This window comes from Arabidopsis thaliana (assembly GCF_000001735.4).
Source record: "Arabidopsis thaliana chromosome 1 sequence".
Taxonomy (NCBI): domain Eukaryota; kingdom Viridiplantae; phylum Streptophyta; class Magnoliopsida; order Brassicales; family Brassicaceae; genus Arabidopsis; species Arabidopsis thaliana.
Genome location: NC_003070.9, coordinates 24,233,702 through 24,250,887, shown reverse-complemented (window position 1 = coordinate 24,250,887; position 17,186 = coordinate 24,233,702). Strand labels below are relative to the sequence as shown.

The 17,186-nt window shown below is 37.0% G+C and overlaps 5 protein-coding genes across 9 annotated transcripts; 1 reads left to right on the top strand and 4 right to left on the bottom strand.

Moving 5' to 3' along the window:
• The first annotated feature begins 451 nt into the window (after positions 1-451).
• mtACP2 (mitochondrial acyl carrier protein 2) lies at positions 452-2,161 on the top strand. Its single transcript, NM_105202.5, has 2 exons — positions 452-725; positions 1,624-2,161. Exons 1-2 carry the CDS (start codon positions 522-524, stop codon positions 1,798-1,800), a joined length of 381 nt encoding a protein of 126 aa, NP_176708.1. The 5' UTR covers positions 452-521; the 3' UTR covers positions 1,801-2,161.
• On the bottom strand, positions 2,126-5,766 carry AT1G65280 (DNAJ heat shock N-terminal domain-containing protein). Of its 2 annotated transcripts, NM_105201.5 has the most exons (12): positions 5,481-5,766; positions 4,995-5,399; positions 4,579-4,886; positions 4,412-4,489; positions 4,216-4,318; positions 4,023-4,111; positions 3,779-3,890; positions 3,566-3,619; positions 3,429-3,477; positions 3,238-3,338; positions 3,034-3,149; positions 2,126-2,730 (listed from the first exon to the last, which is right to left on the bottom strand). In NM_105201.5, exons 2-12 carry the CDS (start codon positions 5,385-5,387, stop codon positions 2,367-2,369), a joined length of 1,767 nt encoding a protein of 588 aa, NP_176707.3. In that variant the 5' UTR covers positions 5,388-5,399; positions 5,481-5,766; the 3' UTR covers positions 2,126-2,366. The 2 variants fall into 2 exon arrangements, with proteins under 2 accessions (NP_176707.3, NP_001323409.1); NM_001334200.1 differs by having other exon boundaries at positions 4,995-5,766.
• A 47-nt stretch (positions 5,767-5,813) lies between these two features.
• Positions 5,814-9,182, bottom strand: AT1G65270 (ER membrane protein complex subunit-like protein). Of its 3 annotated transcripts, none has more exons than NM_202364.3 (9): positions 8,713-9,182; positions 8,469-8,531; positions 8,282-8,377; positions 7,835-7,882; positions 7,589-7,660; positions 6,887-6,945; positions 6,590-6,680; positions 6,352-6,512; positions 5,814-6,242 (listed from the first exon to the last, which is right to left on the bottom strand). In NM_202364.3, exons 1-8 carry the CDS (start codon positions 9,031-9,033, stop codon positions 6,384-6,386), a joined length of 879 nt encoding a protein of 292 aa, NP_974093.1. In that variant the 5' UTR covers positions 9,034-9,182; the 3' UTR covers positions 5,814-6,242; positions 6,352-6,383. The 3 variants fall into 3 exon arrangements, with proteins under 3 accessions (NP_974093.1, NP_564847.1, NP_849845.1); NM_105200.4 differs by having other exon boundaries at positions 5,814-6,093; NM_179514.4 differs by having other exon boundaries at positions 5,814-6,512.
• Positions 9,183-10,159: 977 nt separating this feature from the next.
• Positions 10,160-14,800, bottom strand: PTAC4 (plastid transcriptionally active 4). Of its 2 annotated transcripts, none has more exons than NM_001334199.1 (11): positions 14,266-14,800; positions 13,939-14,048; positions 13,732-13,842; positions 13,534-13,598; positions 13,367-13,448; positions 12,534-12,608; positions 12,038-12,108; positions 11,835-11,917; positions 11,199-11,263; positions 10,890-10,964; positions 10,160-10,576 (listed from the first exon to the last, which is right to left on the bottom strand). In NM_001334199.1, the coding sequence occupies exons 2-11, from the start codon at positions 13,972-13,974 to the stop codon at positions 10,460-10,462; spliced, it is 780 nt and encodes a 259-aa protein (NP_001322349.1). In that variant the 5' UTR covers positions 13,975-14,048; positions 14,266-14,800; the 3' UTR covers positions 10,160-10,459. The 2 variants fall into 2 exon arrangements, with proteins under 2 accessions (NP_001322349.1, NP_564846.1); NM_105199.3 differs by having other exon boundaries at positions 14,421-14,800.
• Positions 14,801-14,975: 175 nt separating this feature from the next.
• On the bottom strand, positions 14,976-16,608 carry AT1G65250 (Protein kinase superfamily protein). The gene has a single exon (NM_105198.3). The coding sequence runs from the start codon at positions 16,454-16,456 to the stop codon at positions 15,338-15,340; it is 1,119 nt and encodes a 372-aa protein (NP_176704.1). The 5' UTR covers positions 16,457-16,608; the 3' UTR covers positions 14,976-15,337.
• Positions 16,609-17,186: the final 578 nt, after the last annotated feature.

Sequence of the window (17,186 nt, the reverse complement as noted above, 5' to 3'; positions counted from 1 at the left end):
ATATACCGGAAGAAAAATTACGAGAATACTATTACCGTAATTAGTAAATCAAAAAGATTTTCATATATTCTATTAATAAACTTAATACAAAGAAGATCAAGGTATATATCTTTAGGTGCAAGACAAGCAAAAGTAAATCTACTTGCAACTCTCATTAATAATACTATGTAAAGTTGATGGTGTAAGAGATAAAAAAAACGTTTGCTTTGAAGAAGATAACAAGGAAATCTCAAAATTGCTTAATAGTACTAAATTAAAATTTGAAACCTTCAATTGGTTGGGAGCTAGATTCTGAAAGCACAAATTTGAAGAATGCCAAGTCAAACGGATTAAACGGGACTTGTGAAACTGATACTACTAGATAAAATTCTTGACAAAGCCCAAGCGTTAGAGGGCTCAGATAGGCCCACTTTACAAATGTAACGACGTCGTTTTGCGTATCTCAAAGTAAGGAAATCTCTCCTTCGAGAGCAAAGAGAAAGAGCTTGCTAGGTTTTTCTCTTACTCTGCAATACACAGCAATGGCGGCGAGAGGTGCTATGCTTCGATACCTGAGAGTCAACGTCAATCCAACAATTCAAAACCCTAGAGAATGTGTACTTCCTTTCTCCATTCTCCTTCGTCGTTTCTCCGAGGAAGTTAGAGGCTCTTTCCTTGACAAATCTGAGGTCACAGATCGAGTTCTCTCTGTCGTCAAAAACTTCCAAAAAGTTGATCCTTCTAAGGTAAATTCTTCTTCGATCCGACCCATTTCTTCATTTTCGATTGTATTACGATGAAATTGTGTGATCCGTGGTGATTTCTGGTGTTTACTTGTTATCTAGAAATGAAAGATGATTAAAAGCTTTGATTTGTAGCTGGATTTAGTATTCATTGAAGTCTATCACTCAGCAATTATTCGTTATTATTTACTAACCTTGAGTAGAGAGAACTTAGGATTCTGCATCGTTTTATTTTTCACTTGCAAGAACAAAGGAGAAAGTTTTATCGTCTTGAGAATTGTATATGTACATTTGAGTATCTACATTACAACAATTTGGAAACTTTTGTTCATACTTGTGTTGATGTCTTCTTTTGTGGCTTAAGGAGATTTGTCCATTTCTTATTTACGTCTAGTAGCAATGCATATTTTCCTCGAAGGGTTGGAAACTATTAGTGAGTCCTATGTATTATTGTTAAGCGATAATAAACATTCGCTCCTTGTTCTCTTATATTTCTGTGAATTCTTGTTTTCTCGATGCCATGTTCGGGTGTTTCTAGCTAATGAAAAGTGCATTTGACTGATGTGGTTCTACTGATAGCTTATCTTTGATTAGGTTGAGATTTTCAAGATCCCTTCAGCATCATGTAGAAAAGAAGTTATCATTCTTGTATCTTGAAAGCTTTTTGAGAAGTTTAGCCGAGTGATTATTTGTGCATTTACTGTAGGCTTTGTGTTTGAGTGTTCATGTAGTGCTTCTTAGCCCTCTTGATCAGCAACGAAACACTAAATAATAACTTGGAGACTTCATCTGACTATCTGAACTAATCAGTTGTTATCTATATTGGAAGTCTCAGGCTCCAATTTCATTGCTTTCTACTAGGCTTGAACTCTGTACTAATACATTTGTACTCTGGTGGCAGGTAACACCAAAAGCCAATTTCCAAAATGATCTAGGGTTGGACAGTTTGGACAGTGTGGAAGTTGTGATGGCATTGGAGGAGGAATTTGGGTTTGAGATCCCTGATAATGAAGCAGACAAGATCCAGTCCATCGATCTAGCCGTTGACTTTATTGCTTCTCATCCTCAGGCTAAGTGAAAAGAGAAACAAATTCTTCGGTGTTCATGCGTGCCTCAGCTGTGTCTACAGATTTTGTTAAAGCCTAATAAGAAGTAAAGAAGCAAACAACATTTTCTTTTTGTCATGAGAATGGATAAGCTTTTGTGTTGGCTCTACTACTCTGGTTTCATAAGTATTAGATGTGTTTCTGCATGAATTACGAGGCCTTTCAAAGAACTTTGTTTTCTCTTGATTTTATCTTATTAAACGCATCAGACACTCCTTGCATTATTAAACAATCCTTCAAGTGTCCCTGGCTCGTCTTTCATTTAAAAAAAAAAAATCCATTTGCTAATTTAGCGTTCAAATAAATGGAACATACATAGAGTTAATAACTATTCAACATATACTCATTTTATAATCTACCACAGAACATACATAAAGTGTCGAATCTTGTTTAACTTAGTATGCATGTGAAAAAAAAAGACTACAGTAGCAAAAGAAAAAACAAGATTTGGTAAGAAATACTCTTTTTGGGTATAAAGTTCCAAAAATATTTGGAATTGGATACATTTATCGTCAAAACAAGTTTCCTTCAACAAGCTCTAAAGGAAGCTTCTTTGGAAATTCCCAGAAGAAAACTTGGAAGCCAAACCTTCAGCCATACCATCGGCATCAAGTTTCACATTCTGTCTCCCGGCAGTAAGGTCGTTTTCACGGTCCCATGGCTTCCACGGATGTTTCCCTACCCACTCGTCCTTCTCGGTTTTCTCTTTGGATGAAGACAATTTCTTCTTCTTTTTCAGACGGCTTGAAGAAGAAGAAGAGTCTTCTCTGTGCTTCTCTACCAGAGACTTTGCTCTTTTCTCTTTGTTATACTTGTCTACAAGCTCAGCATCCATGCTTCTTTTCATATTTTCCCCTTCGTTTGATGCAAGCGCACTCGCCTTGTTGTATGCCTCCAAGTAACTGATAAGAACAGCGGAAAGAACAAATATAAGAACAACGCTATGAAACTTCAACCAAATGACCAAAACCTTGAATATCTACTCCGCCCTTCAACAATCTGCAGAGACAGCCCTATAAATCCAACCCTAACTAATGGCTATCTAACAACTCACAACAGCTACGATTGATGTATTCAGTCCTAGGCTAATTATAGTAGACCTAGAACTTAGGTTTGAGCAGCTGAACTTCTTCAAAAAGAACCAATGTGTTTTGCTTTCATGACCAAACAACATCGTGAAATGTAGTTAATTAGTGTGTTCTTACTTCATCTTTGCTCTTTCAGCTTTGTCCATAGGAGTATCAGTCCACGCTGTAGTGTCTCCGCGTCCTTCTCTAGCATTTCTACTAAACGTGGTTGATTGCTGCACGGCCACTCCAACCTGCGAAAGAAGAACCCCAAATAAGATTTAAAAGTTAAACACTATCCAATAATTCAAAAGCGTTTTCAATCAATTGTGGATCTCTCACCTTTCTTTCAGGAGGCAGAGTGGTCATCCACTCATCTCTTTTAGGTTCAGGTTTAACCTCGGTTGCTGCCAACAACTCTGCATCCCCTTCCATTGATATGCCTGCAAAACGGAAAAAAATCTTCATTAGATTTTCATCCCTAAGAGGCAAAGAGATTAAGGAGCCTGCATGCCACAATGATTCATCTTCACCTTGTGATCTTCTCCACTGTGCTGCTTCTTGCATTGAACGTAATTCAACCTGTAGGGAAATACACCATGTCTATGTAAGTAAAACCAACATATTTATCCTGAAAGATTACATAGATCAATCCGGCAGAATTACAAACCTTAAATGCCTCTTGTTCCTCCTTAAGTTTAATCTTGTCATCCATTGCTTTTCTCTGTAGACATTAATACATTAGAGATATAATAAAAAGGGCAATATATAAGAGATGGTATTAAGTGAATACACATAAAGAGATGATGGATGGCCACATGATTCAGTAAGTCTCTAAGAGCATATTGAAAAATAATCAGACAGTAGATGATTCTTATCTCACCTTTTCTGGATCTTGTAATTCTTTGAAAGCTTTATTCAGTAAAACAAAAGCTTCCTGGGCTTGGGGATGAGAACATTTGTCTGGGTGAACAAGAAGCGACAGCTTCCAGTACCTACAGACCAGAATTGTCTATATCATCAATTATGTAACTGATAACTTAAACTTGTGTAAAATGATTGAGCGCAGTTATTTAGTGACTAATAATCATTTTTCTTGATTCCAAAAAGTGTAACAGAGTCCATACCTTTTCTTCATATTATCAGCAGCCATATTGTGATTCACTCCTAAGACGTCGTATGGACTATTAGCGTCAGCTTCCATAATCCGTGTCACCTGTTAATGCAAGAAGTATGAGTTGGTACTCTAGCGAATACACTATCCATAAACTTTGTAAAAGAAAGAACTGTATTGATAATGCCAGAAGGAAAACTAAGAACCTCTTCAAATCGCTCTGCCTCGTTCGACGATGCAACTTCTGCAACAACAGCTGGTGGAGCAGGTCCAATGAAATATTCTGAATCTTCTTCTAGCTCAGCTTCTCTGAAGCATTTATAATGAATATCTATTAAACTGGTTATTCCATAATAAAATAAAAAGACAATGATCTTTGAGCTGATAATCAATTAAAAGTACCTAAGTTCAGCTTGAGCTTCTGTTAGCTTAGCTGCTGCAGCAAGTAACTCAGCTGATGGCATTGCAGGTCCAATCACCCTACAATCAAATTATCACACCATGTTTTATCCTCTAACCAATTAATATCAAGCACACTAGAATTAACCACAAATAGAAAGCGTGGTCACCTTTTCTTTGGACCAGTAACATCATCAGCTGAATTCGATCCCAAACCGTTCTCATCTGCCAAACCCTTTTCAGTTTCCTTCAATGGGGAAGAATCGTCAAGGCTTTTCTCAACATCTTCTTCGCCGCCTTTAATAAGATGCCCCACTACATCTAAAGAAGGAGAAGCACCTGGTGGTAATAAAAAGACTCTATCCCCACGTTCCTTTAACTTCAAAGAAAGAAACAACTTCTTCAACCTCTTCTTCAAAGTGCTCTCGGAAATACCCTTTATATCAACCGCTTGTCCGTCATCAATCATTTTCAAAAGCTACATCAAAAACGAATAGCACTAGCTATGAGTTCAGGGTTCACCACAATTCCACTACTGAGTACTCATAAACCAAACCTATCTTAGAGTAAAGAAGTATCATATTACCTGTTTCAAATCATTGCCAACATTAGGAAACTCCAAAAGCATCTCTTTAACCACAGTTTCAGGATCATCCTCTTGATCAGAGAATGAATCAGAACCAGAGTAAGACTCAGTATCAGACTCATATTCACGCTTCTTAGTCTTCTTCTTCTTCTTCATATCCCTCCTCTTTCTCTCCTTCCTCTCAATCTTCTTCCTCTTCCTCTCCTTCTCTCTCTTCCTCCGTTTCTCTCTCTCATAACTTCCTCCGTCACTTTTCCGCCGCTCCTTTTGCTTCTTCCGCCACTTTCTAGAAGATGAATCAGATTCGTCTGAGCTGTATGACGAGGAGGACGATGTTGCTGACGATGGAGTATCGTCTCCCGAATCAGAATCTCTCTTCCAGTGCTTACCCATATTGTTCAATCCCTGAATCAGATTTTCCAAAACCAATCAAGAGCCTAAAATCCCTCAAATCACCAAACTAAAACGTGGAAATTAACTATTGACCTGTTCTACACTACTCCGGCACCGTTAAGGACGAGAAATAACTTTCCGGCGGAGTATTCCGTCGTAATCGTATCCTTGTTCCCCTTTTGGTCGCCGTGGCTACAGTCTGCTCGTGGTAGAAGAGATGAGCGAAGATCGACACAAGAACTGCGTCGTTTATGATTAAGAAAAATAAAAAATAAAAGTTGTACATTCTATGGGCTAATATTTGAATTGCTAAAGGCCCGTTTAGGCCCGCATTTCCATAATAACATCCCTAAAAACTGGGTTTTGAGAAAATAAACCCTTTATATATTTTATTTTTTCAGTTTATAATTATTTTATAAATGATTTCTCTCATGGCCTGTAAACGACTTGACTTCCCTTAAATTTACTAACAAATACAAATTGACAAACATGTGGTTGGACAGGTGAAATGCGATCAAAACAAGATATGGAAGCTGCTAAATGTCTTTGTTCTTGATATGTCATGAAGACAAGATTTTTGATTTCCCGATTGGTGAGTACAAAAACACACCGATCGAGGATTAAAATTAAAGGTTACATAAAACCAAATGATGGCAAGATGGTTTACATGAAGATCTGTTGAATCATCATCTCTAACCAGCTGCAGCTACAACAACATAAGCTAAAAATCAGATTTGATCTTATAACGCACTTCAAAGACAGCTTCCTAAACCTTGTTGATATTTCCATGCAAACTCCGAATTCATTTAATTCCACGTGACTTATAAGTTACAACCAAATAATATAAATCCACAGCTGCGAAGATAGCCAAACAAATATATAAATGTATTCTCCTAGGATCATAAGATTTAAAGACTGCTAGGTAAAAGAGAAATTTGTGCATAGTAATTGCGGCGTGGTCTACCTTTCATTGCTTTGGGAGAAGTAAAAGTGGAATCATCTTCTCCTGGCAGCTGGTTGCACTTGTGCACCTCCTGCCTGTCCACCCGCAGGTTCTTCAGCCATGTTTGATGCTTGTGTCACGGCATTCATCACTACGAGTCCCAGCGGTATCAAATACATCCACTGCGTATCATATGAAAGTTACATCAAGACCTAAAATAAAGAAGGAATCATCAAAAGATCTTTATCGTATTACTCACATATTTCGCCCAAAATGATCTCTCTGGTGGTGGTTCAACTTCTCCCTCTACATTCTCACTGCCTAGAATCTCCTCAGTGAATATTGGAGTTCTGTGAAACAGTCAGGTAAGGATAAGATAAAAAAATATTAGTTATTGGGCTAAAGGGTGGAGAAGCAATGGTATTTCTTGATTGATATAACTTGATGAACTGACAAATATATTTATATCTATAGAACACAAGTCGAATATAGACATCCAGGATCATGCAAAGTTAAGCCATTTTGATGCAAAAAAAAAACACAATAATTATTCTACCTTGGCGCCTGCTCACTGCTTTTCAGAATTGTGTGAGAGTTAAACGACCATTTTGCTGGCTACAGTAAGCAAAACGAAAAACGTAGATTAGAACGCATACATAATCAAAGTCAGAAGCTCTAACGATAATGTAACCTTTTTCCTTCATGAATATACGGTTTCAGTGTTCAGACAAGAGATGTGATAGAACCCAAGGTCGGATTCTATCAGAAAATATCACTATGAGTGACACTTAGAGAGACCAGCACAAAAAAACTCACAGAACATGGCACAGTCACCCAACACTAATTACTTCACACCACACCGCAAAATCACAACATTATGGAATGCTTACAGTGATCCTAAGACCATACTCTCACATATCTAATCTTCTGACGGTATTACTATTTCCTCACAAAAGTTTCTGCGGATCTATCAACATATTACAGAACACTTATAGATAGTCCACTTATGCTGAAAATACCTAGGCACAGTAGAGAAAGAGGGTGCGATACTGTACTCTAGAATATGACTCAAAATATATTAAATCACAGAAAATATTGGTGAATGGAAAGATAATGACTCAATTACATCATCCGCATTCATAATTGTATCAGTATTATCTGATTCTAGACCGAAGGCAAGAAAGGATCAGTCCATGTCCAATTTATCTCAGTTAGAGTGTAAATAAAAAGAGAAGCTGGGATAATCGAGTTCACTTACAAGTTTCAATTGGCGAGGATATTGACACGCCCCAGGAGAACCATAACTAACTGCCAAGATGTTAGCACCTTCCTGCAAACGGAGACAGTATAGCAATTAGCAAGTAAACAAACTGTGCCGAACACAGTTTTGAACTATATTCATAGTCCCAACTTTCTCTGTAATACACTCAAGTAGTAGTTAAAATGCTAAGGCGCAAACTAAACTTTGAACTCAACAAAAGTTTATACCAAAAAAGGGCATTACCATGTGTATAATGAAATGCTCATCCAAGCCATCCCGTGGTAGACATCTCTGCAATCAAACAAGTATATTGTTCTATAACAGACACATAAACTGACTGAAAAGTGGGAAAAAGCAAGAAGGGTGTCTAAACGAGTGTTGTCTTTATCAGTCTAGCCTAGAAACAAATCTGTAAGTGTATTACAAAACGACTAACCATTTCATACCGATCCAATTATATAAACAAGCTCTCATATCTCGAAAGAGTAGAATTAGATTATTACTAGAAAGGTGTAGCCTACTAAGAGTTCAAAGAGTGAAACTAAAACAAAACCACCATGGTTACAAAGAGTCTTTTATATAGACTTAAAACAAAGCCTGTAATTTACACCTCCAGACATGGGAAAGCACTAGCAAACAATCAAAGAACAATCACAAAGAAATCAACCAAAAAGGTAGACATAGACTTACAGCTCTCACTGATGCAATCACAAACTCTCTCCCTGGTGGACTAACCACATTAGATGGAAGCCGAATCCGATAAAAGTCATCTCCTTTCAGCAGATTCTACAAATACATTCCAACAAAAAAAAATTCAAATCTCCATTCCAAGGAAATTAGACAAACAACTGATAAATCAATAACATCAGAACATTACCTTGAATGCATCTTTCTCTTCAGCAGAAAAATCATTTCTAGAGAATCGCAGCTTCGTTAATGTCTGCATACACACAAGATCAAATCTACTTAATTACTGAATTAAACTATGCTACTACTCTAATTAGATCAATTCACTTCAGAGCAAGCCAATTCCAGAATTTGCAGATGAAACTTAATATGATCGAAGTAACATGAAAAGATTCGATCCAAAAACCTAAAATCAATAAACCGAATCTCGATACCTTTCCGCCATGACTCCAGGTTTTGAGACGAGCGGAGAAAGTACCGGCGGGGGAGAAATCAGAGTCACCGAAGGCATGTTCGAGAGTAAATTGGACTTTTGAATCCAAATCGGTAGGATCTGAGTATCTTCTCCGGATAGTTGGAGTCTGTTGCTGCTGCTGTGGCGAAGAAGAAGAAGATGTGTAAAGATCGGTGGAGCGGGGCTTTGCTCCTTCTAGACCAAATTCGTCGTCGTCAACGAGGAGCTCGTCTGATTGGAAAGCGATGGATGAGGAGAAGATGAGAAAGGAAAGGAAGAAGAGAAGTGTGAGCTTCGCCATTGTTGCTGGCGATTGAGTTTTTTTTTTTTTGTGTGTGTGTGTAGATCAGCAGAGTAGTGGAGGGTCGCGGAGTCGATATATCTCGGACGAGAGTTTTGCAAGTTTTTGAGTCTAACGAGAAACTGAATTAATAAATAGAAGAAGAAGAAGAAAAAAGGTTTATCTCAAATATTGTAAAAAGGATAAAAATTGAGACATATTGGTTTTCTACTGAGGAATTATTTACATTTGGGATCTAATGCAGTTCGGTACGAATTTTTTGAGTGAAATCATCCGTTTTTATATTAGCACAACGAAACATTAAAGATAACAAAAAAATTGAAAATTCTTCCTTATCATTCTGAAGTTCTTCCAAATACAATGAAAGTGTCGGCCATTCGGTTAGAAAACACACCATATTCACTAGATTTGAATAGTTTCGAAAAAACATTACTTTTTAGTTGTTAACACCAATCATACACTTCATCGCCTAGAGAAGAGCTTCCACTTCCGAATGTAGTGGAGATATGCGTGTAAGGGTGTTGGCAGCTCTCATGGTTGGTGTAACTCCATCTGATGACGTATTGAACCACCATATTCCTGAGAATTTATCACTATCTTTCCAAGACCCGTCCAAAAAAGGGTGATATCCTAAATAAGAATCATTTTGTGAAATATCTCTCACTCGAGTTCGAGTTTCCGAATTTAAAAAACAACTAGTTTCCAAACTAAACTCAATATGGCCTACTTGCCACAATTGTGCCTCTTTTTCGTTAAGAGTAATATCTCTAAGGGATCTTTATCCACATTATCCTGAGACACCCAGTTCATATGATTTGAAAGCATGCTTTTGGTAACATTACTGTTAGCGGAAAAAGAGGATTGCTCCACATCATATAAACAGATATATATTTGCTTGAAAGTTGAAACAGGACTAGCAGTATCAAGGAGTTCTTGCAGAATTGTGTTTGTGGCTAAACCAACTTTTGGTAACATTTCAAACCCTCATTATTAAGCTCTTTAAGTATCCAATGAGGAGGGTACAGTTGATTAGACATAGACATACCTTGTAGTTTCTGAAGACGATTGGCTAGGAATCTAGGAAAATATGGCAACATGTTTTACTGGAAAGACAAGTCAACATGGAAGACGAGCATTTCTATCTTAAATCGACGAATCTCTTTCTTTTATGCCTTAGAGGCTGATAGAGGGTTATGCGAGTAAAACAGCTTATAAAAAAACGTGTCCACTTGACACAAAGTGAGTCAAAATGGAAACCACACTTTCAAAAGTGTCTGAATGTACATAACCCAACTATAAATGGGGATTAGATAGCTGGATATTTACTTTAAGAGTACACATGCTTTTTGTGTCTTTCTACAAGACACAAGATAGTTTACAGCAGGAACGTAATGTAACCCAGTCACAATTCGGAAACAGCCGATATCTAAAAGTCGTTAGCTTTCCTTCGCAGTTCGTTTAACTCATTCTCGATCTCTGAGTCTTTGAAAGGGTATCTCGTGCTTGCTGCAACAGTGCTTCTCCCTGGAGGAAGCTCTCCTTTCTGCTCCATATCATATAAACAGAGGATAACTATAAGATGTATGTTTCACAGACTCTTAACTCAGTGAAGTAAAATGTTAGTAGCAAAGTAGGCTATCGTCAAACATGAAACAAGACAGTAAGGTAAACATAGAAGTAATTTGAGTAGTTTGAATTGTTGATTTTAGTGAACCATCCCAAATTGCTGAACCCATTAGTCTCTTCGGACGGTAATTTGCAATATGGACATATGGTAGCTTGTGGATACAATATTTTCGCGAATGATGAGATTATAAACTCTACGGAACTAACAAGATGATTGACGTTTTACAAACCTTTGAGCTTCCAGACAATTCTTTCTTCAAGTCTGCAAGATCATCATCCACAGATGAAGTTTCAAGCATTTGAAACTGCAAGTCACAAAGAAATACACGTTAATGTCAAGATGGTTGCAGATATACAAGTTCTTCTCCTACCAACAAACAAACAGTAAACCAGATTAGACCATCCTATCAGTCGTAGAAGATATTAGATAAAGCAGCGAACCCTAATCAATGCAAGATTTTACCTCTGAAACAAATTTAAAAGAGAAAGAAAGATTCTTCTCCTCATAGAAATACCAAGACAAGAGATAGACAACCAACCTTCCCCTCGAGTTCATCGGTTCCAATCTGAGTTAGTGCATCTGCTTCAGACTCCATAGCCATAACTGTCAAGCACTTTCTAGATTTTAGTCTCTATCAGACTGAGCATTCATCAACAAGCAGAATGTGAAGTCTTTCACAACGAAAAATTACACGTTCGGAATTCTGATACTAGCAACTCAGAGATTTACAGAAAGAATAAGAGGGTATATCTGCACGGACTAACATTGATCAACCAGAACCTAAACGAATTGCTAGAAATAGCAATAAGAAAAAAGGTTATCCAGTGGCATTTCTCTCTTGTATCTAAACAAGCAAGGATTCCGCTAAGTTTATCCTTTACTCCGATGTCCCATTGCACACATTATATTACTGTTCTATTGTTTTGCATGAGGTAACTACAACACTAATTCCACATCCACGTTGCCCAGAATCTGAGCACTATTTCTAATGTAACCCTGTCGCCTAGGTGGCAAGTAGTACAAGCTAACATAGAGAAAGTAGTGGAATCTAAACTCACTTTCAAAGACTGAATGCTAATCCTAACTACAGGCCAAACTTCAAATTTAGAAAGGAATAATAGGACTAACTGGTATTGGTTGCGTATAGACAAGTTGGAGGATCAAGAGATCATACCTTTCTCCTCCATTTTCTCAAAAGCTGAAAGAGCACCGCTTGTATTTACTGTCCCTATCATCTCTTGCACTTTGGTTGCAGTCCTAGCAGGAATTAAAAAAAACAAATAGAGTTGGGACAATATATAAATCGACAAGAAACACTCTGTATGGACGAGCTTCCATAAATGATATAAAGAAGAGTATTAGGGAAATGATACAAACTTAGCAGTGCGAGCACGTGCAAGGAGCGTATCTTTCTTTGCTTTTGCCTCTTGTATCTTACTCTCCAAGAGCTGCAAATAAAAGGGGAAACAACAAAAAAATTACAGAACTCATTTTCTAAGAACCAAACTTCGCCCTAAGCAATTTCAGAAAATATAAGAATCATATGCTATGGAAATGGAAGAACTCTGAAAATACAGATACTAATCTAAAATATCTTCTACATTATGTCCATAGAGATACAATAGCTCCTTAGTACAAAACGTGAAGAGAGATACTTGGCATATGAATCTTATGACGGAGGTATTTAACTATGGTACTATCTCTAAACCATTCAAATTGTATGGTGGCATGACGAAAATTAATGTATACATGATTCTTTGTTTTATTGAGTAAATGCATGACGATAAATTCATTTAATCATAGCTCTAAAGATTCCAACAGTGTATAGTAAATCAAAATACAAAATATATAGATAAATATGGTGAAAACTAACCCTTGTATTTGAAACAAGATTGTCGACAACACCTTTTTGCTGATCTAGTTGAGTTTTCAAAGCAGTAGCGTTGTCCTGTTAAGAAAAAAGGTAATAACTTCAAAACCTAAAGTTCTAGTTTTTTTTTAAGGTAACTTTATAAAGTTAGAGAATGGATGTATTCAAGAGACTTCAGTAGTCGATAAGGTATCAGCAGGTAAAAGATAGTGAAAATTTACCTGCCTATTATTCGTTAGCCATTTGCAAAGGTTACACAAATACATAAATCAACAAAACTGAAAAAGAGCCATACGGTCTGTTGCTCAAACAAAAGCACATCAAAGATGATAGCCAAGATACTGATATGTAAAAAACACTGAAGAATCGTGTTTGGCTGTTTCCGAAATTCTACATAGAACCAAAATTTGATTTTGATTTTTTTTTCTGATACTGAAAGACAATAGTCAACATCCTAATATGTAGAAACACAGAAGGGTCGTTTTTGGCTGCATCTGTAGTGTTATATATATCCAAAATATCTTTTGTCACTGCAATCACCTTAACAAACTCAACAAACAATATATTTCAAAAGAGTACTATAAACACTGCCAAGCTCTATTGCATCAAAAAATGATTGGAAAAGGGGGCAAGTCCTGAGGAGAATTACAGAATACTTAGATATCTAAATTTTTCCATTTTACTTTCACCACCACCTAACTAAACCTTGCAGAAAACCAAGAGATCAGCCTCAAATCGCTCGATGCGCTAAACGATTAGGGTCTTTCATTTGTTGGAGTAAGCAAACTTAAGAAACAGAAAACTGGTGGACAAAAGAATGGATAGATATAACCTACAGCAAAAGACTTTCGTCGTTTAAGGGCCTCACGTGCAAGATCCTCATCTCCTTTTGCAAGAGCAAGTTGTGCTCTTTTGTACCTATTTAAACGTGTAACATGTAAGAATAATCAGCTCAGAGAAGAATTTAGGTATGGAAGCAAGGTCCACGCAAAAGCACACATACCAATCATCAGAAGACTGCTGTGCAGCTTTATATTTGTTCTGTAACTGCTTTTGTGATGCTAAAACCTTCAGACACGTTGATAATACACAAGTTAGCTAATCTCATAAATAGGGGCCAACCATGCTGTAGTAAAAAAATGAAGAAGAAAAATATCGTACAGGAAAATGTATAAAGTTTGTTCAAGAGTAAGAAGTGCACCTGTGCAGTGGCTTGACGCATCTTTGTCAAATCACTATTCATTTCAATGACAGTTTGCTCCAGGATTTTCTCCGGGTCTTCAAAAGAGCTTATGAGCGCATTTGCATATGACTTCGCTTATTAAAATGAAAAATAAACAAGAGAACTGATTAATGAACTCCAATGCATAATGACAGTCAAATACAGAATGAGAAAGGGTATAAGTACCTTGACCACTCTAGAAAATCGTTCAAAAAGATTCATAGTAGCACCATGACCATTGCACCTGAGTCTATTATCACAAGCTAATCTCAACACATTCACTCTCAGCGCTCCACCTTGTAAAAATAAACAATAATCTTTATTGAGTCTAACAATAAGTTCATGGAAACATCAAACCAACAACATAACTAAAAAGCAAGAGAACTAAATGTTAGACATGTGAAACAGTCAAAGCATACTGAAGTTATAGACACTGACTAAGAGTAACCTCATTTATACTAAATCAAGAAACACAAAATCGACAAATCATACACTAAAAAGCACAATCAATACCCAATTTTACTTCAATTCTCTCTCTGACTAATCACGTTACCCAATTTGAGCAAATAGCTGCACTATTTTCCTCCAAGCAATCCAAACAAGGCGCAAGCTAGTGAAATGAAGATAAAGCCAAACCCTAAAGCGAAGTAGAGAAGAAGGAGACGCACTTGAGTTACCGAAGAAAGATGTTCTGAGAGGGAGAATCCTGAGGGAACAAGGGCGATTAGAAGAAGTCGAAGGGGAAGAAGAAGCAGTAGGACGGAGAGGAGGGAATAATCCGGTAACAGGTGAAGCTTTGAGAGCCATTTCAATGGCGATTTCGACTCTTCTCCTTCTCTCGTCTTCTTTTGGCTTATTGGAGGATGTTTGTGGTCTCGGAGGCTACTCGGATGTTGTTCCCATTTTTCTTTCTCTATCCTACGTCGTTTTGGTCGATGAATAACATTGATTTTTTCATAAAACATATTTTATTGGAATTGAAAACGGAAATTACTCAAAGCTGAAGATCAGAACTCTTGAAAAGACAAAGCTGACAATGAAGATCATAATTCACTGATATTCTTTGATTCTTAATATGCAAGATACAGCTCCAAGAGAAGTTTACCGTCATGAATGTTTCACTTTAGTATAGATGTGAATGTCCAAATCCACCAAACAATCATGGAGTTCACAGTTCAATATTGATTGCATTGTTCATATGTAGTTGCTGGAATTTGCAAACTTACGTCAATGAACCATGTTTCCCAACTCACAATGTAAACTTTAGAATTGTTATTGACTTGGGAGACTTTCCCTTATAATACACGAGTAGATATCTCTTGAATTAACAAACACAGACGCATCCATCAAAATCCAAACACACATACACAGACTCTAAGGGACAATATAATGAATCAAAAGTAACGTAGCACTATTTATAAATACAACAACAAAAATGAAACTTGATAATGTTTTAATACAAACAAGAATCGAAGTTATTTTCAGCACATTGTTCGATTTTTTTCCTGAAAAAACGAAACCAGCTCAACATAACCCATTGAAACATTTCATGAAATACCTGGCAGGCAATACTTGGTAGCAGTGTCTAATTTGAGAGGACCACTGTGGAAGAAATGTCTTGGGCAGAGTCGAGTTGGGTTTGACCTGAAGAAAGAGAAGAAGAGTCGTTAAAAAGAGATCTTTGAATCTTGTTTAGTTCTTTGGCCACTTCCACCATCGTTGGAACTTCTTCACTAGGGCCGGTGCATCTCAGTGATAGCTTCAAGAAAGCTTTCATTTGACAACGCTCTTGTTCTGAAATTTGACCCATCTTTTCTATCATCTTTGAATCTGCAATCTCTTCCATTGGTCTGTCTTCCTTTAATGTTGAGAGCAAATTCCGAGCATGTCTTTTCATCAGACTGTCAAATCCATCTTCACTTTCTTCTTCTTCTCCTCGATAATGCTCGAAATAGTATTCGTATCCTAATAGAAGCCTATGACCCATAAAGATTCCAAAGGCAAAGACATCTGTTTTATCTGAGACTAGGCCACTCCTAACGTAATTATCAGCAAAGTAACTATATAATCCCACGTCTCTGTCAACCCGGACAAATGTTTCTCCTTCTGGGATTGAGACGCAGTGAGAGAAATCAGTCAGCTTGGCGACACCATCTTCATCCAATAAGATATTCCAATGAGACAAAATCCTATATACAAAGGGCCTAGGGAAGGCGGTGTGAAGGTAAGCTAAAGCAGTAGCGATATCTTCTGCTATCTTCATTCTCTTTTTCCATGGCTGTTCACTTATTTCTAATTTGTAATGTTTCTTAACACTATGATACACCATGACTGGATAATCTAACTCAAGACAACATCCAACCAACTTCATGAAGTTTTTGTGACCACTCACCATCGATGAAACTGCTATGTCGCGGCACAAACGATCTACTCTCAAGCCACTCCACCAGCCAACATCTTTCTTGATTAGTATCATGGGATGATTCTCGTTCTTACCAGAATACCATTTGAAGGGAACTTCTAATCGTAAAACAAAATTAGAGTCGCTGAAATCGTTGGTGGCTTTGAGGATCTCATCAGCAGAGAAGAATTTGATGGGATTGGATTTGCCATCGCAACATTCGATGAGCTCTTCTAACAACTTGGCCCCTCTCTCGGACGCTATATCGGATTTTGGCTTCTTCTTCTTCCTCAGCCAACCCATCTCAAAATCTAAGAATTAAGGGAAAGAAAGCTTTATTTGAAATCAAAATGAGCAAAGGATTCGAGACCTCACACAATGAGTTGCAAACGAGTACAATGTACTCAATTCTTGTTGAATTTTCAACATTACGTTCTTCAACGAAAATCAGAAAATAGGAATTTATTAGAGTTGCAAGGACTTTTAGGAAATTTGGGTCTGCTGATGTCATCATATTTTAAAATTTTAACGTTTGTTACTTGTTTAGTGAATGGTCATCAAAAATTCACACCTATCGGCTGGGACTAGATCATCCGTTGCTACCTTTTCCAAGTTACAAAAATATGTTCTGTCTTTTTTATTTTTGGTTAAATTCTTTTTTTTTTCTTAGTTTTTTAGAGCTTATTTATACAAGAAACCGTATATCACTTCCTTGTAAAGATTTTCACTAAAAACTAATGGATTTTTTAAGAAGTTGTCCATAGCTTTCAAATTCTTTGGGAGCTTCTACAAGCTTTGGAGAGCTTCCAAATTCGCTCGGAACATTCATAATGAAGAAAGTAGTTGCGACCAAACTACCTTCTAAGTTTTATCTTATCAAATTCATTACTAATCATTAGGATTGAACCTACAAGACAAAAACTTATTCCAAGTTTTTAAACATTATACTATAATTTATCACCGTTTTCTTATCAAAATTATTTAGCCCAACAGTTTTTCTAAATTATCATTTACGTTTTAAGTTTATAATCAG